General features: G+C 40.3%; 1 protein-coding gene across 2 annotated transcripts in view; it reads left to right on the top strand.

Annotated features, from left to right (window-relative positions):
- Positions 1 to 26,355, top strand: part of gcgrb (glucagon receptor b) — a 55,408-nt gene that overhangs the window by 16,110 nt on the left and 12,943 nt on the right. Inside the window, exons 2-4 of one of the 2 annotated variants that reach the window (XM_054780042.1) lie at positions 23,479 to 23,629; positions 23,703 to 23,799; positions 23,866 to 23,973. In XM_054780042.1, coding sequence (XP_054636017.1) covers positions 23,576 to 23,629; positions 23,703 to 23,799; positions 23,866 to 23,973 — 259 coding nt within the window. In that variant the 5' untranslated portion in view covers positions 23,479 to 23,575. Of the gene's footprint in view, positions 1 to 23,478; positions 23,630 to 23,702; positions 23,800 to 23,865; positions 23,974 to 26,355 lie in introns of those variants that run through there. The other variant, XM_054780043.1, reaches the window with a different exon arrangement.

Below are 26,355 nucleotides of genomic sequence, written 5' to 3'. Positions count from 1 at the left end.
GATGCAAGGGCGATATCACAGCCAGCGATACATTGCATACAATGCATATAGAATATGTATAAAGCTGCAACTGACAATCACATCAAATAACACCAATGTACCACTGGGGCACTTCAAAAGTGCTATATAAATTATTATTAATTGGGCTGTGATGCGATCCTCTCCAATCAAATTGTGTTACAAAAAAATGCCTGACATGGGGACCTGTAGCTGTTCTTACTTCACTCTATTTGATTACACTTGAATACCATACATCCATCCGTTTTCTATGCCGCTTATCCTTATTAGGGGCACAGGGGTATGCTGGAGACTATCCCAGCTGCCTTCAGACGAGAGGCAGAGTACGCCCTGGACTGATCGCCAGCCAATCGCAGTACTTTAATACCACTTGACATTACAACAAGCATAATGTAAATGCTTGTCTGTTTCTGCATTTGCGTACAGTGGAAGCTCACAAGTCAAACACATGATGCTGGTTGGCTTTCAAGTCGTTTTTATGAAACTCTATTTGGAAAATTCTCAGAGCATTCAATTGATTCTGGACTGTTCACATACAAATAGGTTTTAAAAAATTGTGCATCACACCCTGCAGTGTGAACGTAGCCAAAGACTAGGTGGGACACACGCCAGTCAGACTAGATAGGACAGTTCTAGTCTAAGAGCCTGGTGCAAGATCCAATCTATTTATCCTCTTAAGAAGGAGGCAGCTCCCGATAGGAATGATTGGCTCTTTAGTGTCAAATGACGATCGTTAGGATGCAAGGGAGTGGGGCCTCTGCCCGCCAATGATGGTTGTTCGGGTGGTATCACTGCGTTGGCATCCCATTCAAATGTAATGATGGTCATGGGCCCACCTGAAACCAAGGTGGCTATGCCTTGTTTATTTCTTAGAGGCTAAATGACTTGAGTCTTTTAGGAAGGGATAAAAGGAAAGCATTGCATGTGGAATATTTAATGTATTTAGAAAACTAAATTATGTAAACCAAATTTTGATATCAAATATTGATATTATGATGATATATAATGTAAAGTGAATTAATAATTCAACCTGCTCCAATCTCAATCTGTCATCATCATGTAACCTTTATTAAATGTACAGGTAATGTTTTAAGTAACATTTCAAAATTCCGAACTGTCATACAAGTAGGAGGTGTGTCAGAAAAGTTCCAGGACCGGATATATTTCAAATCCACAATACAAACTACAACTTTTCCCCTTTTAACTAATCCCCCTGGAGTCCAACACATTTTCACAGCCTTCTCTGCCACACCTTCATGCACTCATGGAGGGATTCTTCAGGGATTCTCCGCAGCGCTATCGTCACGGCTGTCTTGATGTTGCCCACGTCTTCAAAACGGGTCCCCTTGATAACACCCTTGAGCTTGGGAAAGAGGAAAATGATAATATAATTAAATGTGTGTAGAAGGGTTTAGTAAGCACAGTATGGTCTATTCCGAGGTTGAGTACTGTGATGTATGACGTGTAACGTGTGTGTGTGTGTGCATGTGTGTGTAGTCTGATGGTTCAAAAGAAGGTAGCAGAAGCTGTATAATGAACACAATTGCACGCACACACGGGGAGAACATGCAAACTCCACACAGAGATGCCCAACGGAGATTCGAACACAGATCTTCCCGATCTCCTGACTGTGTGGCCAACATGCTAATCACGAGGCCACCGTGCGGTCCCAGAAGCTGTATGATGAACACACTTGCTTGTAATTGTAATTTTAATAATTGTAATGTCTTTGGGAGGTTTTCGTCTACAGTCATTCTTCGTTTATCGCAGTTAAATGGTTCCAGACCTAACTATGATAACTGAATTTCTGTGAAGTCGAATTCAATATTACTAAACTGAATATTTTTGTAGTTTGAGCATAGAAAACCTGTTTAAGGCTTTCTAAATATGGATTTTAACATTATTAGAACCCTGTAGACATGAAATAACACCCCCACCAAGCTAACTATCCATCCATTCATCCATTTTCTATACCGCTTCTCATCATTAGGATCGCGGGGGCATGCTGGAGCCTATCCCAGCTGACTTCGGGCGACAGGCGGGGTACACCCTGGACTGGTCGCCAGCCAATGGCAGGGCACATATAGACAAACAACCATTCACTCTCACATTCATACCTATGGACAATTTAGAGTCACCAATTAACCAAGCTAACTAGTTAGGTATAATTTACTGATTCTAAACGTATTCTAAACGAATATTCACTTAAGAAAGCCTTTCAAACGGAGCGGGGAAGAAGGATAAAGAGGCCAAACACTTACCACGTCCACACGAAATGAGTGGAGAAACTTTTTTTCACTCAATCTTAGCCATGGCATGTCGGCTTGGCTTTGCTGGCTCAGTAGCCAGTCTCCATGCAGCGTGAAAAGTAATGTAATCTAATGTCATGTCTCATAACATTACTGATGCTTAGTGACCACAATACGACATATAACTTGTCTTTCAGTATTTTTGGACCAATAGGCCAGAGGCAACCACAAAACAGCGACCATTTATTAATTTATTACTTTGTGAAAAAAGGCAATATAGTGAGGGAGTGACATTCGAACTGCGATATAGCGAGGGATGAATGTACAGTATGTCAATATGTATGCTATGCTTTTCACTAAGCGCTTTCACGTATCGTAACTTAGGGTCCTGTTAATGAGTGAAGGATGGAGAGCTGAGCCAAAAGACGACAATCTCGTTCCCACCCTCACCTACGTTGGCAAAGATGTGGGAAGTGACCAAAAAGTTGGGGATACAAAAGTCAGACATTAACTTTATTCACACGGTGTCCACAGTGGCTGTTAGAACAGGTTGAGGAATGTGGGAGAGGCTCAGAGCAGAGCTGCTGATCCTCCACAGATGCTGTAGACAAGGAAGTCTGGGCACGGCAAGCCTGGAGTTCATTCCTTGTCAATACCCCATAAACAATACCAGGTGATTGTTCCGGTGTGTCCCCAACACCCTGGGTCATCTGGGATAAACTCCATTTTCCCTGTGATCCTGAATAGGATAAGCAGTATAATAAATAGACGGATGAATAATACTACATTGTTACATTGTTAATCTAAATCCCTCATCACCCCGGATAACATCGCTTCACTGATAAGAGCAGCCGGTACCTAATTTGTCTGAGGGGTCAGTGCTGTGGTGTTTTTTGGGGGGAAAACTGAGTTCCTAGAGCAACCCAAAGAAAGTGCGACACATTTTGTGACTATAAAACGCACATATTTTATAACAGAGACATTCAAGATTGTAAAAGTTTAAACATTCAATTACACAATTCTGCACTTTGATAATAAAGTTAATAAGAGATATTCAAGCAAAACTCAATGAAAGAATAAAAAAAAGACAAGCATTATTAAGAATTGAATAAACCCGTGTTAAAAAGTTAATGAACTCATAAAACGGTGGCAAAAGACTGGAGATAAACCACTTGAGGCAGAAAATGACTTTAATGGAACATTGATAGCGTCACAAAATTACGAATGTTTTTTTGGATATTGTCTTCAGATTCATTATCATTATTGTCAGAAAAAAACAATGCTAATATGAACAGAGATCTCACTTTTTTATTATTTTTTTATTATTATTATTGGACATGCTTATTATATAAACGTTAATTACATTAAATCTAAAATCCATCCTCCTTTCACTGTACATGCTCTCTTTCTGGGACAAAAACAAAGCACCCGGTATTCCGATATTTAATTCCCTCATTCAGAGAGGTCCAAATCAAGTTGCAGTTAATATTTTGATGCTGGATAACTGAATACAAGAACGAGAAGTCTTGCAGGACTGCACCCGCTGATTTGAATTTTGAGGCTTCACTGCTGTCCTTACTGCGATTGTAAATTTTAGATGCGATGAATCAGTGCTTAGGACGATTTTCCAAAGAGCACAAGTAATGATATATGTCAGAATTTATTTTCTACATTGCACTTTTTCCTGCAATTGGACAGCCATTAAATTGGACAATCAAGCAGCAATGAAAAAATAAGCACTCTGTTTGTAAAGACGCAATTTCAACAAAACTGTGTCATAAAAAAGCAGATGCTATTTCAGGCTGATCATTGCTTGTACAGACGACAGGGTGCCTGATGCATGCTAGTGTGATTGCCTGATTGTATGTGATTTTTTTTTTAAACCATCACGCAATCAAACTAGCAGCATCCAATAAATGTGAGCAATCTAACAGCTTTATCTAGTGTAATTGTAATTGTGTCAGAAGAACAACACTGTCGTGTTTGTGTCTAACACCCACGTGTGTTTTAATGTGGGTGCCATGCTTGTCTTATTAAATAGCTCATATGCATGCATGCATACATGCATGCCAATTTTCCCATAAGAAATCATGTAAATCCAATTAATCCATTCCAGGAAGCCAAAACACGTTTTTATAGTTTTACATGTAGAAAACTATTTGAAATTCATACAACAAGATATAGATGATGAATGAAAATGGTAAATAAAGATTTGAGGTTTCCTTTAACCTTCATTGACGACGTGATACTTGATGTGACTGTAAACAGCAAGATGGTGGTAGTTGATCTCGCTGCCACACCGTGTCTTTGAACAGTCATGTTTGTGTTCACATTTTGAGAGTCAACCGCTGATAATGTCACAGATGGTCTACATAACGGCAGGTTGCGGTTGCCATTTTGTTAACTAGCTAATAGGATGCTAACAAGGAAGGACGTTTTGCAATAAAAAATACATTGAGAAACAGAGTTGGACTCACACGGTGTGTTAACAAGACAACAAGATGTGCCAAATGGTAGGCTAACAGGGAAATGCACACAAACTAAGGCAAAATTGTGGCGTAAGTGTTCGGCGATAACCAGAAAACATGCTAACCTCCGCAGACACTAACCGAGGTTCCACTGTACATCAACAAGACCTGTTGCGTGTCTCATGTTTGCAGCTACCACAAGTGTGACCATGTGTGTTCAAGTATACTGTATATGTGAGTATTGTCTTGTCCTTCATGTCTTTTGGTGTATGTCCATGCAGGCTGTGAATGTCATCTGAATGGGGAGTAATGGCGTTGACAGTAATAGAACAGCATATTCTTCGACACGATTGTCAGGCATTGTTCACTGACTGGGACTAAGGATGTGGCTCTAGGTCAGTGCTTCTCAAATAGTGGGGCGGGCCCCCTTGGGTGGGGCGCGGTGAACTGTCAGGTGGGCGTGAGAGGAAGGGAATACTTTCAATGTTAGTGCAGACCTGCCAACACGTACAAATTTATCGTACTCAGCATGAAATTTGACTCTTGAATACATGCTTCACAGCTCTCCATTTTGTTTCTTTTTCCTGCTTTTAGTTTCGAGTTGATTCTGTACAGTACAGGCAAATAAATCGTAGGGATGTCAATCGATTAAAATATTTAATTGTGATTAATCACATTGTGTTCATAGTTAACGCATAATTAATCACACATAATTAACCTCACATTGCAGATAGAAATAAGTTTTTATCTTTAATAAGTAGGGATGTAAATCTCTTTGTGGTACACAACTACGATAACTACATCAAATTTTCGAGGAAAAGGCTTCTTGAGACGTCATCTGTACTTCTGTGAAGAAGGTGTCGGATGTTTCGCTCCTCATCCGAAGAGCTTCGTCAGCGAACTAATAGATACATCAAATTTTATGTAAAGCGATACAAATTTTGAAAATATGGGCCATTATTTTATTCCAACAATAATATACATTTAGAAATCCCCCAGTTTTTGAATGTTTAATGTGAGTGGCGTTTTATCCCACTTATGACGGTCCTTGAACATACCTTCTAACTTTGTCCCACGCTGCACAGAAAGACTACTATACTGCATTTTTCCCCTTTTTATTTCACCTCAAATTTGGTTCCAAAGGCTGATACTATGTGGGAATGGATAAAGGTAAGACTTAATGACCTCATTGAGTGCTAATATGCATATTTGTTCAGTACACAACCTCTCTGTAAAACAAAGAGCTTGTACTGGTGGATGTTGGCTTTATTTTCATTCCGTGCTTTTAATTTGATGTTGTTCCTGTCATAGTTTTACATAATACATAATAAATAAGATAAATTAGATCACTATAATGTACATATGTTTTAATGATGTGTCTGTAATCTTTCCTGGTGGTTAGCTAGTGTGCTGGTAGCTCTTCAGCCATGGTCACATTGACACAAGCCCCCAAATAGCTGTCCTCGACTAAGCCTGCTGTTAACTAGCAGCTCATAACACAAATTTTAAAAGAGAGACGGCTAGCATCTAAAAAAACACTCGTTAGGTGGGACACTTGCATGCCAAGGTAGCACTGTATAAATGAATTTAAAAAAAAATACCGGCAGCGCTTCAGTTCTTTCTCTCTTCTCTCTGGCAAGTCCACGTACTCCGTGACAACTCAACTCAGAGCGACAGTAGACACAAATAACTTCGGTCTTGTTGTGAGAGCCATCTGCCAGGGCTTTGAAGCTAAATTTACCAATTAAAATAGCATTTTCTTTGTCCAGTTCTGCTCAATATTTATCTTGTAGCTCCACAGTCACTGCTGCCTTCCCTCAACTACGGTGTGGGCCAAGGGTCAGACAGGATGTGTGCACCGTAATTGCGCGTCAAAAAACATACTGCCGTTAAAGGAAACTTCCGCGTTAACTTTGACAGCCCTAATAAACAGATATGATCAGTTTCTCAATAGTATTTCAAATCAAGGAGGGCGTGAAAACGCTTCTGTCCCCCAGGGGGGCATGACCGAAAACAATTGGGAACCACTGGTGTTCCCAAGGTGTTCCCCACAGGACGTGACAGGCAGGCCAAACCTTGCATCCCTCCATTTTCTATGTCGCCTATCCTCATTAGGGTCGCAGGGGTATGCTGGAGCCTATCCCAGCTGACTTTGGGCGAGAGGCGGGGTACACCCTGGACGGGTTGCCAGCCAATCACAGGGCACATATAGACAAACAAGCAGGCCAAACTTTCTCCTTCCCATTTCTCCCTCTCATTATGTTGCTTTCCTTCCTTTTCTACTGTATGTTCCCAAATAACTTTTACGGCACTCATCTACGGTACTCCACATTAACGGCCACTAATTTAGTGCTGCTTGCCTTTACATTTTCTGTTAAGGCTGACAGACAAAAAAAATGCTTATTCTTAGATATGAGAAGTTCTCTTGGACTTGATTGCTATTTTTAACTTCTCGTTTCTTCTAGTGGAAACTTTAATTTGGATTTGAATCAACATTGAAGAAAACTGCAACGACTATTCCCACAAGAAGGAACAACTTGAAAAGAGACTTACTAGATGGTGTGAGCCCCTCCCAGGCAGGCCGGGCTGCTATCAGGACGCTATCAGTCTTAGCCCCACAACTCAGCATATTTACCCTTGAATATGCTTTACTATTCTCCAGAATCATAAAGGGGTGTTCAAAACAATCCTTTGCACCTCAGGACAGTCTGGCAGCACAACCATGTAATTTGTTGCAGCCGAGAAGAATAATTAGAATGACACATTTTGTGGACAATGCAGCTGAAGTCACACAAATGCATGAATCAACATTCAGCTGCTTTTTGCTTCTTGCTTCATGTGGAGACAATCATGTAAATGTGTTCTTTAATGTGTGGGGGAGAAAAGAGGCACAGTCCTACATGTACCACTCCTAATTATCATCAGGAAGTTGGAGGAGAGCAGGCTTTTTCTTCATCTCTTTATCAGTTGTATACAATTTGAAAATTACTACTACCGTATTGACCCGGATCAGACTGTATTTCTTTCCTTTAGTATGAAAAAGACAAGTTGTCTTATTTTTGCGGTCTAGAGATTTATACAGTCAAAGCGTGGTTTTTGTACACCCCAGTTTCTGCATGATTACTGAAAATATGTTTCGGTTTTCGTACACTGTCTCGGTTATCATGCGGCCAAATAGTGTGCCTAAGAATCTGACTGTTGACTCAATCTTTGTGAAGAATGGGAAATTGTTCTTTTAGAGTTGGGACACTATTAACAGATTCTGGCCAGTGAATCCTTGAATCATCTTTATTATGTGCATGTGGGTGGTTTATTTGTTGACACGCACACAGAACAATGAACAACTCATATCTGTCTCCTTCCTTCCTCCTAATGAGCACAGTGCGCTGTGGTCAGTTAGTCAGAGTCAATTAGTCTTCTCCAAAGGAATCAGTGCCTCACCAGCCATGAACCTCATTGCACGTCACTGGCATGGGTATAGACTGTCACCACGACTTCCCGCATCCTTGAAGCAGTCCTCGCATTATTTGGTCCTGCTTTGTCCCGCATGACACCATGCTATAACAGGCATCACCCCTAGCTTCATTAATTTGATTAATTTCTCTATTTGCACGGGACTTACAAAATATTGAACTCCAGAGACATTGCTTTGGGCATTATGATCAGTTATTAACAGAACAGAACAAGGAAGATCCAAGAGGCAACAGAAATTACTTGAGTATTGCCCCTGACTCCGAGTTAAGCCATTCATGTGAATGAGACAAGCTTTGATACGCACCGCCCACATTGTTTGCACACAGGTTGCAGTGCATTCACGGTGTGTACACGACTAGTTCACGAAAATTATGCATTCCAGAAATGTTGCTCTTGCGCACTGGCACGTAGCCCCACACAGTTTACACATACTGTACTTCAAACCGGTCTATGACGCAAAATTGCGTACTACTGCATGACAAAATGCGTGCAATCGTAAACTACGCTATATATTGTGTTTTTCCCGTTCGTCTTTCACCTCATATTTGTTCTGAAATGCCGATACTCCGTGGGAATGAATAAATGTAAGATCTGAGTAATTAGTTATTCAGTACGAATGTGCATATTTGTCTCTCCATACAACAACGTTCTAATCTTCTGTCTGAAAACTTGTACTGATGTCGAATGGTTTCTATTCATTCATTCTTTAATTTGATGTTGTGGATGTCTTTTATACACAATCCCTAAGAAACAAATAGCATTAGATCTCTATAATGTTCGACACTCCCCACCAAGTTGGCAAAAAAAAGGAGCAATTATGAAGCCAATTTAAAGAAAAGGATGACCAATAGAGCAGAGCCATGAAGTAACTGTTGAGGTACACACTACATAACCTTTACAGTCGCTACAGATCTTGAAAGTCTTTAAGTACGCATTAAACGACGGGTTTGAGTTTTTCGTTTCTGATCAGTGAAAGGGGACCACATGTTTAATAACTCTGTCTGATGGGGGATCAAAGACAACATGATTTGTCAAGGCATCTGAAGTCAACTGAACACATCACAATCCTTCAAAAATTCTTGTGACAGCGACAAGGGACAAAAGCAGGTGTGTGCCTTTCAACATCATGTCCAATCATATGACTTCACCACCGACTGGTTGACTCCAATTAAGATTTAGAAACTGTATAAAAAGATGTTCACTGGAAACAGGATGCACATGAGCTCAATTTTCAGCTTCATTTCAGCTTCATAAAATAAAACCAAAAAAATAGACACAGACACACTAATGTTGGCAGTTCAACAGCACTTATTGGCAACACACAGGTCAAAGCTTTGACTTGTTACTTTAAATGACAAAATATGGTTTGAGAGGGAACTATTGGATACATTATTTTGCACTTTACTCAAGTGCATTTTGGTTATGTGTGTGCCGCTGGCGTTGTGATTGAATCTTAGTTTGAAAATGACTTTGCTTTTGAATAGCTGTCGCTTGCCCTAGGTTTATACCTTGAATTGATATTACACTTTCTTTCTTATATGTAACTGTTGTTATTTTGCAATTGGGAAAGAGAATTTCTCTGTAATGTTTCACTTATGTTTTCCAATTGTGAGCGAACAGGCAAGATTTTTGGGCTCCTGCTGACAGGACTGAGCATCACTATACCTGTTATTTTCTGTCCATAACTGTCTAAATATGGCTTCAACCTCTAATGTATGCCTTTTTTTTAGACATTTCTGTCTGTATAACAAATGAAGTGCTATCTGCTGGGGAATATAAACTGGCTTGATAAGACCTGCATGTTGCTAGGGAAAGATGGATAATTACGAGAGAAACACAAGCTAAATATTTACATGGTGTAAACACATCACTATTGTTTTTTTGTCTGGAAGCATTTTCAACATGAGGGCGTGTATCTAGGGGTGTCTTAGAATAGTCGACTGTTCGCAGATTCGGTTCGACGGAGTCTGACTCGACTATCAATCTTGCCGTCAAATCGTATTGTATTGAGCTGCTGTCCAGGATGTAGGCAGGATGGCAGTGACATTCTGCATGCTGGGTTAGAGCAAGCTTTAGGAAATAAGTCCATAGAAGGAGAGAACTAGGAAGTGTTGACTACTGTTCATGCGGTGTTTTAGGATCTGCCTGAAAGACCCCCGTGTCTATATCATCTATATAATAAAAGGCTGACGTTTCTACAGCCATCCAGCCGTTGTTGGAAAACTGCTTATAATACTGAACGCTGTGCTTTTGAGAAGAATACAGAACAAGGCTGACAGATTATGTCCCTCTTTGTCACCAATGGATGTTTGCATGAATTACCAACTTCACACAGATCATTAAATAATAAAGTCTTACAGCTCACTTACACACATACACAGTGCACAAATAGTTGAATAATAAGCAATAAATTTAGCAACTTCTGATCAATCCATGTCAATTTCAGACTTAAAATGACTTACAGATTTAAGCCCCATCCCACCAAGCCCCACCCACTTCCGGTTTATGCCCCACCCAGTCTGCGTACAGGTACGGATACAGATCATTTAGATGGGTGAACAGATACAGATAGCGGTGTACTTGCTCCTACCTAGTCAGCAGCGTCTTACATATCACACAGCGTATCACCTAAAACGGGTATTTTATATCCCAAATGTGGTTTTAATCCAAGAAAATAGACTGCTAACAGTTTTGGCAAGTTAATATTCAAGCCATGTTGTTCCTATTTTATGTGCACTTTTCTTATGTGTAATATGGCCACTTGCGCTTGAAGACAGCCCTAGAAATATGGCCACATTCTAAAGTTCTTTTGGATTTAAGCCAGCCTGCACTTGGAAAGGCTGAGAAGATCATCGAGGACGCTTTATCAACTGAACATCAGTAAATTTTCTCGAGTTTTTTTTCCACACTTCAACTATTTATAGGAACACAGGTTAGGTTGATAACCTTTGAATCAAAGAAGAATAACTATGAAATTACTACTCAAGACTAAACACAGTTTTACTTTAGGAACAACAAATGCTGTTAGATACCAGTGGTCTCTCCTGTCTTCTCTTGTTAGAATCATTTGAATAGTCGTGACAATGATATTTCAATAGCCTTCGTAGTACTTTCTGTTGTCTACAAGATTTACCAATTGTTTACTTTGTACAAATATCAAACAAGTCATAATTTCATCTGTAATTTTTATCAAAGGTTTGAAAGACACTCCCTTTTAGCATCATAATTGTCATAAGAATTGTCATACTCTTTGATCAATACATGTACAGTCATGCGATGCTTATTTTTAACAATATGTTTTCAAATAAGCCAAATTCGACCGAACACCTCCCACTTGACCTACTGTTTCTTGAACCCAAGGAGGTCACACCAGCTTTTTATGGGTTTTCCTACCTTCAAATTGGAAATTGCCTGGCTTTCTCCTGGCTTGCCCAAGTAGAAGCTGACGTGTACAAGCACTTCCTGGCTTGGCATCCTTGCATCAGATTCAAGATTCAAGAGTTTTATTGTCATATGCACAGTAAAACAGGTAGTTCTGCTATACAATGAAATTCTTGTTCTGTTCATTCTCCCAGAAAAAGAAAGAAAGAAAACCACAAGAAAATGAATAAGAACTTCAGAAACATAAATGCCAATAAATTAAGCAACAACAACAGAAGAGACATTAATACAAATAAATAAATCAATAAATAAATAAATAATATAGTGCTATGAGTGTGTGCGTGTGTTGCGTGCGGTGTGTGTGAGTGCTTCGTTAAGAAGTCTGATGGCCTGTGGGTAAAAGCTGTGTCTCTCATGGTCTCTCGTGTACATGTGGAAAGTTGGTCACCACAAGAAGAAATTGGATTTCTTCCCAAATCAAAACTTCATTTCCTTCACTATTGGTGAAGGCTTGGTTTTCTATTTGGATTCGAGTCACCTCAGCAGCTCCAATCCAGAGGAGTGGGAATATATGCGGTTGATCCTGCAAGGTCCTTCTGATTTCTGTTTGCTGCAAGATCCTTCTGATTTCTGTTTGAATTAATCTGTTCCATTCCTGGTATCGTCGTCAACGTTGTATGTGTTGAGCGTTGTTTGAAACTAGTAAAGTTCCTCAAGAGCAAGTCTGGCTTCTCGAATGTTCGTTCCTGCGCTTGACCACAGTTTGTATGAACCGATCGATGAATGGAATCCATTGTTGGCTGAAAGATTCATTTGTGCTGCAACTCGGTCTGTGCCAAATGTACAGGCTTTACCCCACACATTGAGAGCTCTTCATCTTGGTACACGGTAACCTATTGAAGGTTGTGTTTGGAATACCTGTTTTTTCTTGGGCAGAACTGAAGGGGGCTTCCAGAGAATTTTCTCATTCTTCCCCTGGTGCTTTGACCTTTTGGGCCATTTCTTCAAGAGAAATGACCTGCCACTTCCGTTGAATGCATGTTTGCTTCCCTTTTGTTTTGGGCCACTCTTTCACTCCAAATCCATTTTGCCATCCAGTTTTGTCAGTGCATACTCTTGTCAAGATATTAGCAGTGTTGAAATATCCTTGAGTAGCTTCCTGAACAGTTTGAATAGCTCCATTCTGATTCAGTGATTTTAAGTTGGCTCTTGATTTTTACAAGTCCTACAATCACTTGGTTTGTGTTCCATCTAAGGTACAGGACAGTTCCATGGTTTTGTCACTGCTGTTGAAGAATGTGATTTATTTCAGTCTTCCTTGCCAGCAGTGGCAGGGCTTGAATGACGCCCTGGGCGGATCGAGGCTGTGGCGCTCCCAATACCCCCCCACAAATGAATAAATTAATAAACCACGAAAATATTAAACAAAACACAAATAAAGAGGAAAACTATTTTTTTGCAGTGTCCAAATCCTTCAAGTACAACCCCTCCCAGCCACCCTTCTCACAGCCACAGCCACCTCAACACACTTCAACCTTTTCCAACTACAGAAAGGTGCTTAGTTAACAATCTCAAGCTCCCCTTACATTGCATTTGACTTAAATCTACATTTAGACAATTAAAACTCTCAGTCAAGAAAACAAATGAACAGCAGTTAGTCTATAGCCACCAAGTAACGTTAGCTTATTCGATCATATGCATTTCATAATGTGGTGTACATAAAGTGATTCTACTGTATAGCTCCATACCATTATCTTTGGACCGTTTCACCTCATCTTCTTTCCTTTTCTTACTAAATTGTGCACCTGATGGCCTTGACTTTGTATTTTCCATGTTTTGTGGACACAAATTAACAGAACTTCTATCATCATCTCCCACCCTCACCCAACTAGCAGTCAAGGCTAAACCAACTCTTATCGACTCACAATTCCCTCCTTTTTTATTTCACATTTTTGTAGTGAAATGTTTGAGACTCTTGGTCTCCAATTTAATTCATATAATATTAACAATTAAATATGTTTTATTTTTGAGCAATTACTGTTGTAATTTACGTTTTTTACCTTGTAATTAATCTGAGGTCTGAGGCCCAGCGGCACCCGCCCCCTCGCTTCTTCTTTGGTTTGATCCACATCACGTGGTGGACGTTTGATCACCTTTGACCAGCATGGGGGCGTAACTATCTCGCCTGTAGAGGGCGCCCACCTGCCACGCGTGTGTGCTGACTTGATTATGATTTGATGAACGCTGAGAATTAGGAAATAGGATTTTTTTTCTTTCCCCTGCTGCAGCGCACCATGGAGAATGCCGCCCTGGGCAATTGCCCACGTGGCCCATAGCTAGAACCGCCACTGCTTGCCAGTCTGGTATTGTGAAACTTGTGTTGAGTTGGATTTGTGCAAGCTGCACATATTCCTTAGTTTCTTTCCTGAAGGCTTTGCCATCTTGGTTTGGGAGAACAAAGATTTCCTTAGCTGTCGGAGCTTTGGTGTACCCTTTCCTTCCACTTTGGCCTGTTAGGGCCCAAGGCCTAAGGGCGAGGATCTTTTTAATCCCTTGAATGGTTTTGTCAAGTTCTTCTTGACCGTTGGGAGAGGTTGGAAGAGTGAAGCTATCAGATACTTCAAGAGCCTTGTGTTCTTCAACTACTTCTTGAGAGATTGTCAGAATTATTTTGCCAGGTCTTTGTTGACCTTTGAAAGAGGTCAAGATGTCAGATACCTCAAGAACCTTATGTTCCTGAGCTACTTCTTGAGAGATCAAGATATCAGATACTTCAGAAAGCTAGCAAAGTTTTTCTTGACCGTTGGGAGGGGTCAAGGTATCAGATACTTGTGTTTTTGAATTTCTTAAGGGGTTGTCAAGCTATCAGATACTTCAGGAACCTTGTGTTCTTGAACTTCTTTGAGAACCTCACGTTCCTGAATTTCTTGAGGGGTTGTCAGAATGGTCTCCACATGGTTGTCTTCTGCAAGAACCTTGTGTTTTTGAAGGTGTTCTTGGACTACTTTTTGAAGTTCCTCTTGTATGTGAGAAATGTTTACTCTTGCGGTTTCCTGTACAGCTGCCTTAGCAATGCAAGCAGTTGGTCTGTCTTCAGTGTTGACATTAGTGCTGGCATTTTCACCTACGGATCTTTGGTGCATCATCATGCTTGATGAAAGTGCTTGATTTGTTTGTGAAAGCCTTCTTGGTTTCTTTGGCACCCTCGAGTGACAAGAACTTTCTGGCCTCCTCTATCCCTCCGGGCGACAAGTTTGACATGACTTTAATGTATTCACTGGTGAGAGTGCTGGTTCTTTTTTCTTCTGTCGCTGCCTTTTTCCTTTCTTGGCCAGAGAAAGTAGTGATGATCCATTTTGCACTTCTTATGGCTGCAGCTTTATTCATGCTTTTATTTCAAGTGCACTTTGAAAAGAAGGAGCCTGGCGGCCATGTTTGAATCAGTCACCTTTAAGATGAAAGATGAACATTTCCAACTGTTAAAAGCTTTGCGTTGTTTGTGCCTTCAAAGGCATCATCTGTAAGTATTTTTTTAGAAGTTATTTAACAATAAATACAGTATGTTATACTGTGCCACCTTCAAGCAATTGTGAAGTTTGTAAACATTTATTTCATTACATTTGCTTCATGTTATTTGCTTATAAGGAGCTTGTGAACCGATTCATGTTGTATTTCACTAGCATACACTGATGCTTGTCACTGAGCACCTTTTCTTAATGTATGTTTGTTTATTTGGTCTAGTTTCCCAATTCCTATTAGATTGGACAGTGCTGCACAGTAAAGCACTTGAACCTTGGATGCTACTTCCTGACTCCCATATTCACGTGAATGGAGTTTGGCTTGCTGTTGACTTGTGTTCGCTTGCACACACGAGGGGAACAGTACAGTGAAAGACGTGTATGTAACTGGCCTGAACAACGCTACAGCAGCAGACACTGTGAATACAAACGCTATGGAGCAGAAAGACTTTCGACCATCTTCACACAAAGAGGCAATGTGGGCTCATAGCATTCTAGCTCATCAAGGTCATCACGACGATCAGTCACCTTAACCGCAGCAGAAGCAAGAAAACTAGGAGAGATCACCCCTGAAACATCAGTTCGAGCAAGCTTTAAAACAATCTCTCGAGCCGTCTTCTGAGCAGTCCATTCAGCTCACAGCTTGCATTCTTCAGCGCCAATTGGAGAGAAGCACCAACACGCAAGATGAAATGAACATCGACCCCCCAGTGATAACACCACAGATCACACTAAAAGTGCCACATGACCCACATTCATCATTTGAGCAGCACCAAGAATCTCATATCTCAAATAGATCATTCCAAAGAATGAATAACGATGGAGTCAGCTGACAAGGTTTAATGTCCGCAGTGCAGAGATCGACCGGTGCGTCATTCTGAGAGAATGGTGGAAATGCAAAATATCTGGCACGCAAAGAGCTTGTGAGCACGGGTCTGTTTCACTTTAATGACCATCCAGAAAGCTACAAAGCATGAAGGTCATCCTTTATCAACACAATCAGATTTCTGGATCTTACCACAAGTGAAGAATCTGCTATCAAAATGGCACAGCAAAGAATTGTCGAAATATGTGACACGCTTTAGAGCAGTTCATGTCCAAAACCCAGAAGCAGCACTCCAAATGGCCTGGAAACATTTGCAACTGCAAAGCTGTGTTAAAGTGTGAAGAGTGCGACAGCAATGATCATCTTGCAGCCCTACATCCAGGACCACCACCATGGGAACCTCAGCTCCCAAACGGCAGGGAGGATGAATAGCATGCTTCAGAGACTGCCGTAAACTCTCTGTGCACAGAAGCATGCGATGGTGGCTTCATAGAGAAGTCCTCCTCTAAAATATGCCTAGTCAAGGTCTATCCTGCAAAAAAGCCAGAAAACGCAGCGAAAATGTATGCTTTGCTTGATGATTAAAGTAACCAATCACTGGCTAGATCAGAGCTTTTTGATCTCTTCACAATTCAAGCACCCAAATCCCGATATTCTCTGACTTGTGCAGGCATGAAAGAGCTCAGGCAGAAGAGCAGCTGGTCTACAGATCAAAACATTAAATCGGGGAGTTATTCTTGCACTTCCCGAGCTGATTGAATGTAATGACATCCCGGCGTTTTAGATGAACGTTCTACAGAACAGCAGACCTTGGGTGTTCACTCCATGCATAAGCAATGCCCATTGGAAAGAAACAGTCAGCCCCAAACCACTGCTTCAGTTTGCCGACAATCAGAGATGCTACAGCCAAAAGACAAATGATGATCGTCTAGGACTCACCGTCTCCCAGGGAACAAGCAGTGACGATAAGTTTGCTCTTTCCACAGAGGAAAAGGATCACATTTCCAGATCAACCCTAACCTCTCAAGTCGTCCATACCAACTTGCTTCAGTCAGAAGAAACATCCCATGTGCAAGTAGGCGGATTCAAGCTAATTGACTCAAATCAGACCTCTAGTGAGAAGCTTCACCGCTAGCACAACATACAAGGAGCTTAAGCTGAAGAGGTCCAAAAGGTTCTCTTCTTGGTGCCCCCAGCAGAGAACAGATGCTACACTCATCCATTGAGCTCGGTCCTTCAAGCCAACAACCAATCCAACCAGTGATTGGCGGTGATAAGTGAAGATTCAGCTCAAGGTGGAGCTCAAGGTGACGAAACTAGGTTCCAGCAAGAGGTTCACCAGGCTTGTGTCAGAGGTCATCCTGCTTCTCAGAAAAATAAAACAGACATTCTCATGTACACCAGAGTAACTTAGGTGCTATAAATAGATAGTGTTTTGCCCTTTATTTTCTAAAGCACTCCTTTATTCATGCCTGTATTTTGAAGTGCACTTTGACAGGAAGAAGCCTGACGGCCATGTTTGATTCCAACTGTGAAAAAGCTTTTATGTTGTTTGTGCCTTCGAAAGCATCGTCTGAAAGTATTTTTCTCTTAGTTATTTAACAGTATATACAGTATGTTATATTGTGCCACATTTTGTGCACGTTATGTGCTTATATGGCGCTTGTGAACCATTTTATGTTGTATTTTTAATTAGCATACAACGATGCTTATCACTAAGCACGTTTTCTTGATGTTTATTTGTTTCAGTTTCACTCCGGTTCATACTGGACAAGACAGTGCTGCACAATAAAGCACTTGTAGCTTGGGTGGTTACAGTACTTCCTGACTCATGTATTCACTTGAATGGAGTTGGGCTTGCTGTTGACTTGTGTCCGCTCACACACACAAGGGGAACAGTACACTTGTCTTCATCGTGGCATCCTAGGCACATTTGGCAGGCCCCTAATCCCTTGAACTTCTTGCAGAAGATTTTATCATGATGCCGATCATCTCCACACACGATGCATGTGCTTTCAGTCCCCCGTTGAAGTTGATGCTTGGGTAAACGCTTGCTTTTTCTCAAAGGCGTAGTCAGGTTCACTTGCGCAATTTATATTGCGTTGATCAGTTTGTTCAGGAATGCTTTCTTGAGCGTATTTAGAAATGTCCATCTGTGTTAGTCTCTGTTTCAACCACTGAACAAGGGTAGACAAGTTGCTTTAACCTTAATGGACAGTGCTGGGGTTGGTGGTGGCTGCACAAAGTTCTCATTCACAGTCTCTGGGATGCGGAATTTGAATTTCTTGTGCTTCAGGCCACTGTTAGTGTCTAGGATAGTTTCGACCCTTGCTTCTAGTTCCTTCACCTTATCCTGCGGTGCCCATATTTCCCACGCTGAGATAAGCTGGTGTTGCTTCAACTTATTTTCCAGGTCATCCAGTTATGACTGGTAGTCATCGCGATTTATGTCAGCAGGAGGCAGCTGTTGAACTATGTCGCAATTCCTCTCAGCCCGTTTAATTACAGATATAAGGCTGCTCTTTATGTATATCGTCACTAGACTGGTCCAAATGAGTTCCTCAGTCAAGAAGAATGTTACGTTCTGTTGTGGGTTGGACCCCAGATGCAAAGCCAGGAAGCTGGTCTCAGTTTAAATCTTTTGATAAAGTAAGGTACCAACACAGGTAATGACAAGAAACAAACCTAGGGCAATGGTGCAGGAGAAAAAACTGAGGATGTGGCACCATGGAATAAAGTACAAAATAAAAACAGAGCAAAAAACAGAAGGCTGGGCTGGAAAGCAGGAACAACTGGGCAAAAATTAAGGGAGACACACACCATAAATGGTCCATGGGTTGAAGAAGCTAAGTTGTAAACAGCATAAAAAATGACTAACAAAAGGCAATCAAAGCATGAGGTGTAGTCCGTGCATGCATGACTAGCAGAAGTGGAAGAAAGAAGCAGCGTCTCCCAGGTGCATGCTGTCCGCCTAAGTAGAGCAGTAGGCAATCAGCAACAGATGCGCCCAGGCTTCTTAAAATAAGAAAAAACAAACACATCAGAGCAACATGGAGCATTCTAAATAGTATTATCAGGAATGGATCCAAGACAGCAGATTACCCTCAATATTTCATACATGGAAAAGTGCTAAAAATGAGGATATCAACGAATTAGTTGAAATGTTAAATAAATATAAATAGTGGATCAAACTTGGGAGAAAGGATACTAAATTACTTGTCAGCGGAAGAAGGGGATAAAAGTATAGACAGGAATCCAAATCTATTTTCCTCACTGGTGTGACAAAAAAAGAAATAATTGAGATCGTCAATAAAATGAAAGCAAAAACATCAACTGATTGTAATGGATTTTAAATGGAAACAAAAAGTAGGGACGAGTACGTCACTATCTGTCTCTGTTCACCCATCTAAATTATCTGTATCCGTATCTGTACTTTGAGTGGGCGGGGTATAAACTGGAAATGGTCGTGGTTTAACCGGAAATGGGTGTGGCTTAAATCAGTACATTATTTCAAGTCTGAAATTGACATGGATTGATCAGAAGTTGCTATATTTATTGTTTATTTTTCTGCTATATGTGTACTGTGTATGTGTGTAAGTGATCTGTAAGACTTTATTATTCGTTTTTTTAATGATCTGTGTGAAGTTGGTGATTCACGCAAACATCCAGTGATGGCAAACAGGGAAATAATCCGTCAGCCTTGTTCACTGTAGTTTTCTCAAAAGCACCGCGACGAGCAAAGTTTTCCTACTGACTTTATATCACCAGCCAAATTAGAAACAAGCAGACAGACAAAAAAAAACAAAACACCGGCAGTGACCGATGTAACACGTGCCATTTACAGTTCTGTCTTGTCAAATGCACCGCGTACGTAACAAAACAAGTTTCCCAAGTAACCTTAGATACGAGCTTAGATGAGGAAAACCTAAACCACACCCAAAGCGGGGGCAGTGACCAACGCAACACAAACCGTTTTCTTGTGAAATGCACCGTGTACGTAAAGAAACAAGTCTACCAACTAACTACAAATTTCATACAAACTGAAATACAGCGAAATAGACAACGTGAGCTGGAGTCGAGCCAAGCAAGCAGGGCATCACTGTCGGTATTGTGTCTGTGTGTGAAAGAGTGACAGGCATGGCTCCTCTCTCTGGCTGTCTTGTCTTGGGAGGATTTTCCTTCATCGCGATTATGGATAATTTTGAGCGGTACACGTTTCATGCTCGTACTCGGCAAAAATGCATTATCCATAACGGATACTCGTCTAAAAACGAGTATCCAGCTCATCCCTATTAAAAACCTTCACCATATCAGTATGTGGAATCAAATTATGGAACTGATTGAGTAAAGAACAGTGCACTAAAATGAGCCATTTCAACAGAGTACAAGCACTGATGTTTACAAAGTATAAGGAGGAAGAATCATGAACCACAGGGAAATACTATGCTATGTCATATAACAGCACTTTATGCAATTTACAGCAATTTGTCCATACAGACGTACAAACCCCAAGTTCATTGTAACACAGTGCTATATTGCTTTATCATTTTCTCGTATTATTCAGAACTGGCGAGGTGAACATGTTGAATAGGATATGAAATGAACAATGGATGTTAAATGTATTAACAATTGTGAAATATATTAGCAATTTATGTGAAACAAAGACATGGTAGGATTGAATAAGCTCTGCTTCTTCCTGCTCCAAGGAATTGTGATATGTGATGTGCACTGAAGTGAAAGGAAAATGTTCTAATAAAGACAAGATATGTCACAAGGGGTAATAAACAAGTCATCATAATTTGTATCAGGGGGTTGAAAGACACGCACTTTTAGCATCATAAGAATTGTCATACTCTTTGATAAATACACATATAGTCATGTGACGCTTATCCTTTACAACACCTTCTCAGATAAGCCAAATACGACCGGACACACATTCCGACAGCGACCGTAAATTTCGGTTTTGTTCATCTTCCTGTCTATGTCACAAAACAAATGAAGGTACTGTTGTTGTACACCTACAATGTTTATTTATCTGAGTGTTAGTGACTTTTTCTTGGCAAATAAGGCCTGTTTATTTGTAGGGATGCCATTAGCTCGGCGCTAAAGTCGACAATTAGTCGATGATTAGTCAACTATGGACAAAGTATAACGAATAAGATTCGACCATGACAGTCCTTAGTCGAAGGCAGCCCTAGTGGCATCTCTACTTGTAGTATACTGTTTGCTGTGATAACCTGTCATGCTGTCGATCTTGATGCCTCAACCAGGACAACAAGGCTGGAGACTGGAACAGAATGGAATTTGAAACGTTTTAGCCAAAAATGTTTCCACAATTAAGGTGTTTTTTGCAGAAACGTTTCAGATTTCGTTTTGTTCTCCAACTTCGTATGTGAAGAGGCATAACCGATGACTCAAAAATGTCACCACATCAAATCAACATGCTCTCCTCCTGGGATGTTCCCTCAACCGGCTTTTTCTTGACTTAATGTATCCACATTCATGTACAGATCATTTAATCGTGCATTCACTTTTTGTGAGGTATTTTTGTTTTTGGTAGCCAGAAAGTATAAGCAAGATGACTGTCACTCTCCTAAAGTGACATGCCTGAGCCATTTTTACATTTTTTTTAGGGCACAGAAAAAATAGCTTGTGACTTACTTCCTTTTTTTTTATTTATTTGACAGGGACAATGTACATTAATTAGCTTTGCTGCAAATGCACCAGAATTAGCCAAAAGGCTATTTTTCATCGTTTCATTTCATCATTACCTACTGAGGTTAGACTATTGGCAAACTATGAGCCATTACTACTAAAATGTAAAAAATGACTTAGGCTGTGAGAAAATATGAATACAGTAATCCTTCATTTATTGTGGTAAATTGGTTCCAGAATCAACCGTGATAAGTGAATTAGGATTAGTGATAAGTGAAATAGGATTCTGCCTTTCTAAATTGAATATTTTCGTAGTTCGAGCATAAAATACCTGTTTACGATGCTCTAAATACGTTTTTTAACATTAGAGCCCTCTAGACATGAAAGAACACCCCCTATAATCATCTTATTACCCAATATAGTAGACATAATAAGAGCAAGTAAGCCATTTGAGACATAAATAAGACTGGAGCTTGTGTACGTTGCAATAAATGTGTTCTGTATGGAGGACAGGAAGTGATGTTGGGGGTTCACAGTTCAGTTTTAGCTCAACAGTAGCCCGTGTTATTAAAATTATCGTTATCATGATTATGTGATCATTGTGCCAGTTGTGATATAATTCAAACCTGAAATAAAAGCCAGTTCCGATGATCAAGTCTCATGCTTGTGTCTCACCGAACATTACAGTGACTTGTGTCGAATACTACATAGCATGTATCCCTAATGCAACTTCTGACTGCTTTATATTTGAATTTTAGTTCAGTGAGACATATTTATGCTTGAAAATGCTTAATTTAGGCAAAAAATACATTCAATTTACTTAAATATGCATATTTTTTGACTAGTGGAACAGCATGATTTATTCATATATTTATGAAAAACCATGATAGTGAAGCCGCAAAATTTGAACCGCAATGTGGCGAGTGATGACTATTTTAAAAATTATTTTAAACATTTTTTTAATTGCTTTTTTTTGTATAAAATGTAAAATAGAAGAAAAACTAATGAACTCTGATACTAATAACTTCCATCTGTTTACTATGCCGCTTATCCTCACTAGGGACGCGGTGCTAATAACTTGAACATGAATAAAGTAGTAAATGACAAGCTGAGCTAACAACAGGAGATATAGTTACTAATCATGACTAGAAAATCTAAATCTAAATAGAACCCAGATATGTAGCAAAAGGTCTATAGAAAGGAACACAGCAAGGAGAAGAACTGAGCATCTATTGTACCTGCCGACAACAAGAGGCGAAAAAGCTGGACTAATGACAGATGGAAAGCAGGTGTGGTTTGTCTGTCCGCCCAACACCAGAAGAGGAGGAACCTAGCGAGGAAACAGAACAAAACCAGTAGGAGGGAAACAGGAACTAACAAAATAAGGGATAATAACAAAAGACAAAGGCAGGAACGGAATATAAAATGAGGAGTTGCATGTGCATGCACCTGTTGCACGGCTGGGAGGCAGAACTGATCTGTATTTTGCTTGTCATACGTTAAAGTGATTTGTCTGTCAAACCATTTGTCATGAATTGTCTCGAAAGACTAAAGTTGTTCTGTAAAAGGGTTTAAAAGAACAGAGGATTTAAATCAGTTTGTGTTGTTTAGAGAAAATGTTATTCCTTTTTTGAATTTATTGGCGAGTTACATGCTGCCCTGCTACTTTAATGTCACACCATACACTAAACATTACTGATTGGCTGGATAGCACATTTGTTTGGCAATTTTGCAAAACATTGTCAGAGAGACATGCAGAGAAACAAGCTAACATTACTAGAAGTATGTAAGTGATGGTGAGGGATGTTCCTTCATCCACACACACACACACACACACACATTGTACATGTAAAAACCTTTTCACAAGTCTCCCCCCATCATGCATGCAGGACTCACAGTGACATCAGGCCAGGTGCACCTCATGTTTGGGGCTTCCTTCTTTGTGTTCTGGTCCCCACCGTCCCCGATCCTTCCAGCATCAGTGGGATGTCCCAGGTGTGTCTCCTCTTGGCCCTGCTCATGCTCTGCAGCTGCACGAAGGTACGACATCCTTGCCGTGGCTTTCATGACTGCACTCAAGCAAGCCGAGCATCAAGACGTGCTCCTCGTGCAGGTGTCTTCTACCACGTCCCTGGAGCTTCTGAAGGAGCGGTGGAGCAGCTACAGGATTCAGTGTTTGGACTTCTTGAACACAACATCCCCTGCTACAGGTGAGCAATCATCTAGACGCATGCAACTGGTCTTATGAGTTCAACATGCCCCCCGCACCCTGGCAGGGGTGGTGTGTAACAGGACCTTTGACCAGTATGTCTGCTGGCCTGATGGACTGCCTGGAACCACAGTCAATGTCTCTTGCCCCTGGTTTCTTCCATGGCATCATAAAGGTCAGATTTCTGTTTTTGCATTGCATCCAGAGACCTGCGAGTGTGCAGTTTGTGTGCTCAGCAGTGTTGAATGTAACAGTATTCACTCCGGAATCACATTTTGACTACGTGATTAACTTGTCCACAAACACCATTAGAAGCTGTCACAAACTTGAGCTATTGTAGGCCATAACTGATAAAAAAAACATAATTATAAGAATCTAATATTGTGGCTCACAAGAGCTGGCCAGAGGCACTTCAGCTTGCTTAAAGGACGTTGCTCTTTGCACGAGCAGTAGACAAAATGAAATTCACAATAATCTTGTCAACACATTGGAAACGGCAGGAGGTCATTACTCAACACAACAGTCTGATTCACAGCGTCATCAAAGCAACTACTGCTACTAGTGGAGGACAATATATAACAACTTAGTCAACTCATGTTTTCGTTTTTTACAAAATGCTGCAGCTGGGAATCACCCCTGTCAGTGAAAGTGCTTCTGGATTCCCAGCATGCTTTGCGGCACTTATTTTGTAAAATGCTAATGTTTCATGAGTTAACATACTTGATGTTTATTATTCCCGTAGTAGTAGTAGTTACCCTTCAGTATGTGTTTACTTACCTTTTACATGTTGTTCTGTAATCATTTGTGTTTCTTCATTTGTGAAGTCATTCATTTGTGTTTCTTCATTTGTGAAGTCACTGTTCATTTCACTGTGCGATAAGCTCACTGTAAGTTTGGTGCTGCCCAATTAAAGAGACACTTCCTTTAAGCAAGCTAAAGTGCCTCTTGCGATCTCTCCAGGGTGTGCGGGCTACACTTAAGACTAAACCTTGATGTCGGTAGGGGCCCGCAAAATGTGGTTTGCCTGCAGGCTGCAAGTTGGAGGTTGGACAAAATTGTCTACACCTAATGCATGTCTTTTTAATATTTTCTAAAAAGGTTAAAACCACAGAAACAAAACAAAAAATAACTTTACCATAGGCCATTAAAGGGCAAGGAATCATGGCATGAACCCAGAGCCAGAGACTTTAAATTTTGCTCTAAATGTGAAACGTTTAATGACTTCTTATGTTCTTCTTCTCTTAACACCCTGTCTTTTGGAAAAAAGTGTTAAATTGTGATTTTCTGTTTACAAATCACTTTGTTGTCAAGTTAACCAGGCAGCTCGTCTGCACATTAGATATATGTAGGGTGTGTTTTGTAACCTGTGATTCAAGCCCATGTGTTCTAGTCATGATAGATCATGGGAGAGAAGCAAAGACAGAGCATCTATTCACCAAAACACAACTTCTTAGAATGACTTCACTTAAAGAGCCCTCTTCAGCAAATACATTTTTTTTAAATTGAAAGCAAGGCTTTCAACATGTACAAATACAGCTATTTTTTATGTGGGAATTTTTCTGAACTTTTACAGAAGTGAAGTTCATTAAAAGTCAGTAACCCTGCTTGATATGATATGACACCAACCAAAGTCTCATTGACAGTTACAGGAATCGTGTGATTGCAGTGCTTGCCTCAAAAGGTTGTGCAACAAAATATTAAGTTATGGAGTACCATCATTTTTGTCCAGGCCTGTTTCACGAGTTTATTTTTTGCAATAATTCTGTTGAAAGCAATGTCTGACATTCATTGGTTACATTTCATAGAATTTTTATTTATTATTACCTTTTTCAGATTCAAGTTATTTCTGTGACCATTGTAAGTTTTTCTTTCATTGATCGAACAGTACCAACAATTTTGCCCACGTGTGTAAATGATGCTTAATTGAAACTAGAACAAGAAAATCTGTGAAAGTCTGTTGATCTGACTGACTGTAATATAGTGTTATCATGTGCTAAAAAGACTATATTTAGTTTTACCCCCCCCCAATTCACTTACACACACATCCTTTCGACCCTCTCCCCCTCTGTTTCCTTCTTCTTCTTCCCCTTGAAACGGTGGTTGACGTGGTGTATTACTGCCACCATTAGTGTGTAACAGGAATTGCAGCTGCCAAATTTCCTACAGTGATAATGGGGTGCAGGTGCGCTGGTCTACCACAGGACGGTCTACCACTCAACTCTAAATCCATGATTTTTCAACCATCTTTCCTTTCAATTATGTATAAACATTGTTTCGATGTCACCGATGTCAAGTTGAATCAGTTTGGCAACGTTAATTCACCGTCTGTTTTGCATTGAAATTTCAATGGCAACCATTCTTACGGAAAATCAACAACAACCAACATTGTTTCAATGTTAACTTGTTATTTGGGATGTGCGTAAAGTACTTCTCTGAATCTTGGCCACAGCTGAGACACCTTCCTTGCCGTCGTGACGTTTTTTACATATGGTATTTGCCAAAGATTAACCTATGCTCTTACATCATTTAAAAAAGGTTGACATGGAGGAGGCCACAT

Source organism: Dunckerocampus dactyliophorus, chromosome 6, assembly GCF_027744805.1.
Source record: "Dunckerocampus dactyliophorus isolate RoL2022-P2 chromosome 6, RoL_Ddac_1.1, whole genome shotgun sequence".
In the NCBI taxonomy this organism is placed as follows: Eukaryota; Metazoa; Chordata; class Actinopteri; order Syngnathiformes; family Syngnathidae; genus Dunckerocampus; species Dunckerocampus dactyliophorus.
This window is presented reverse-complemented; position numbering and strand designations above follow the sequence as displayed.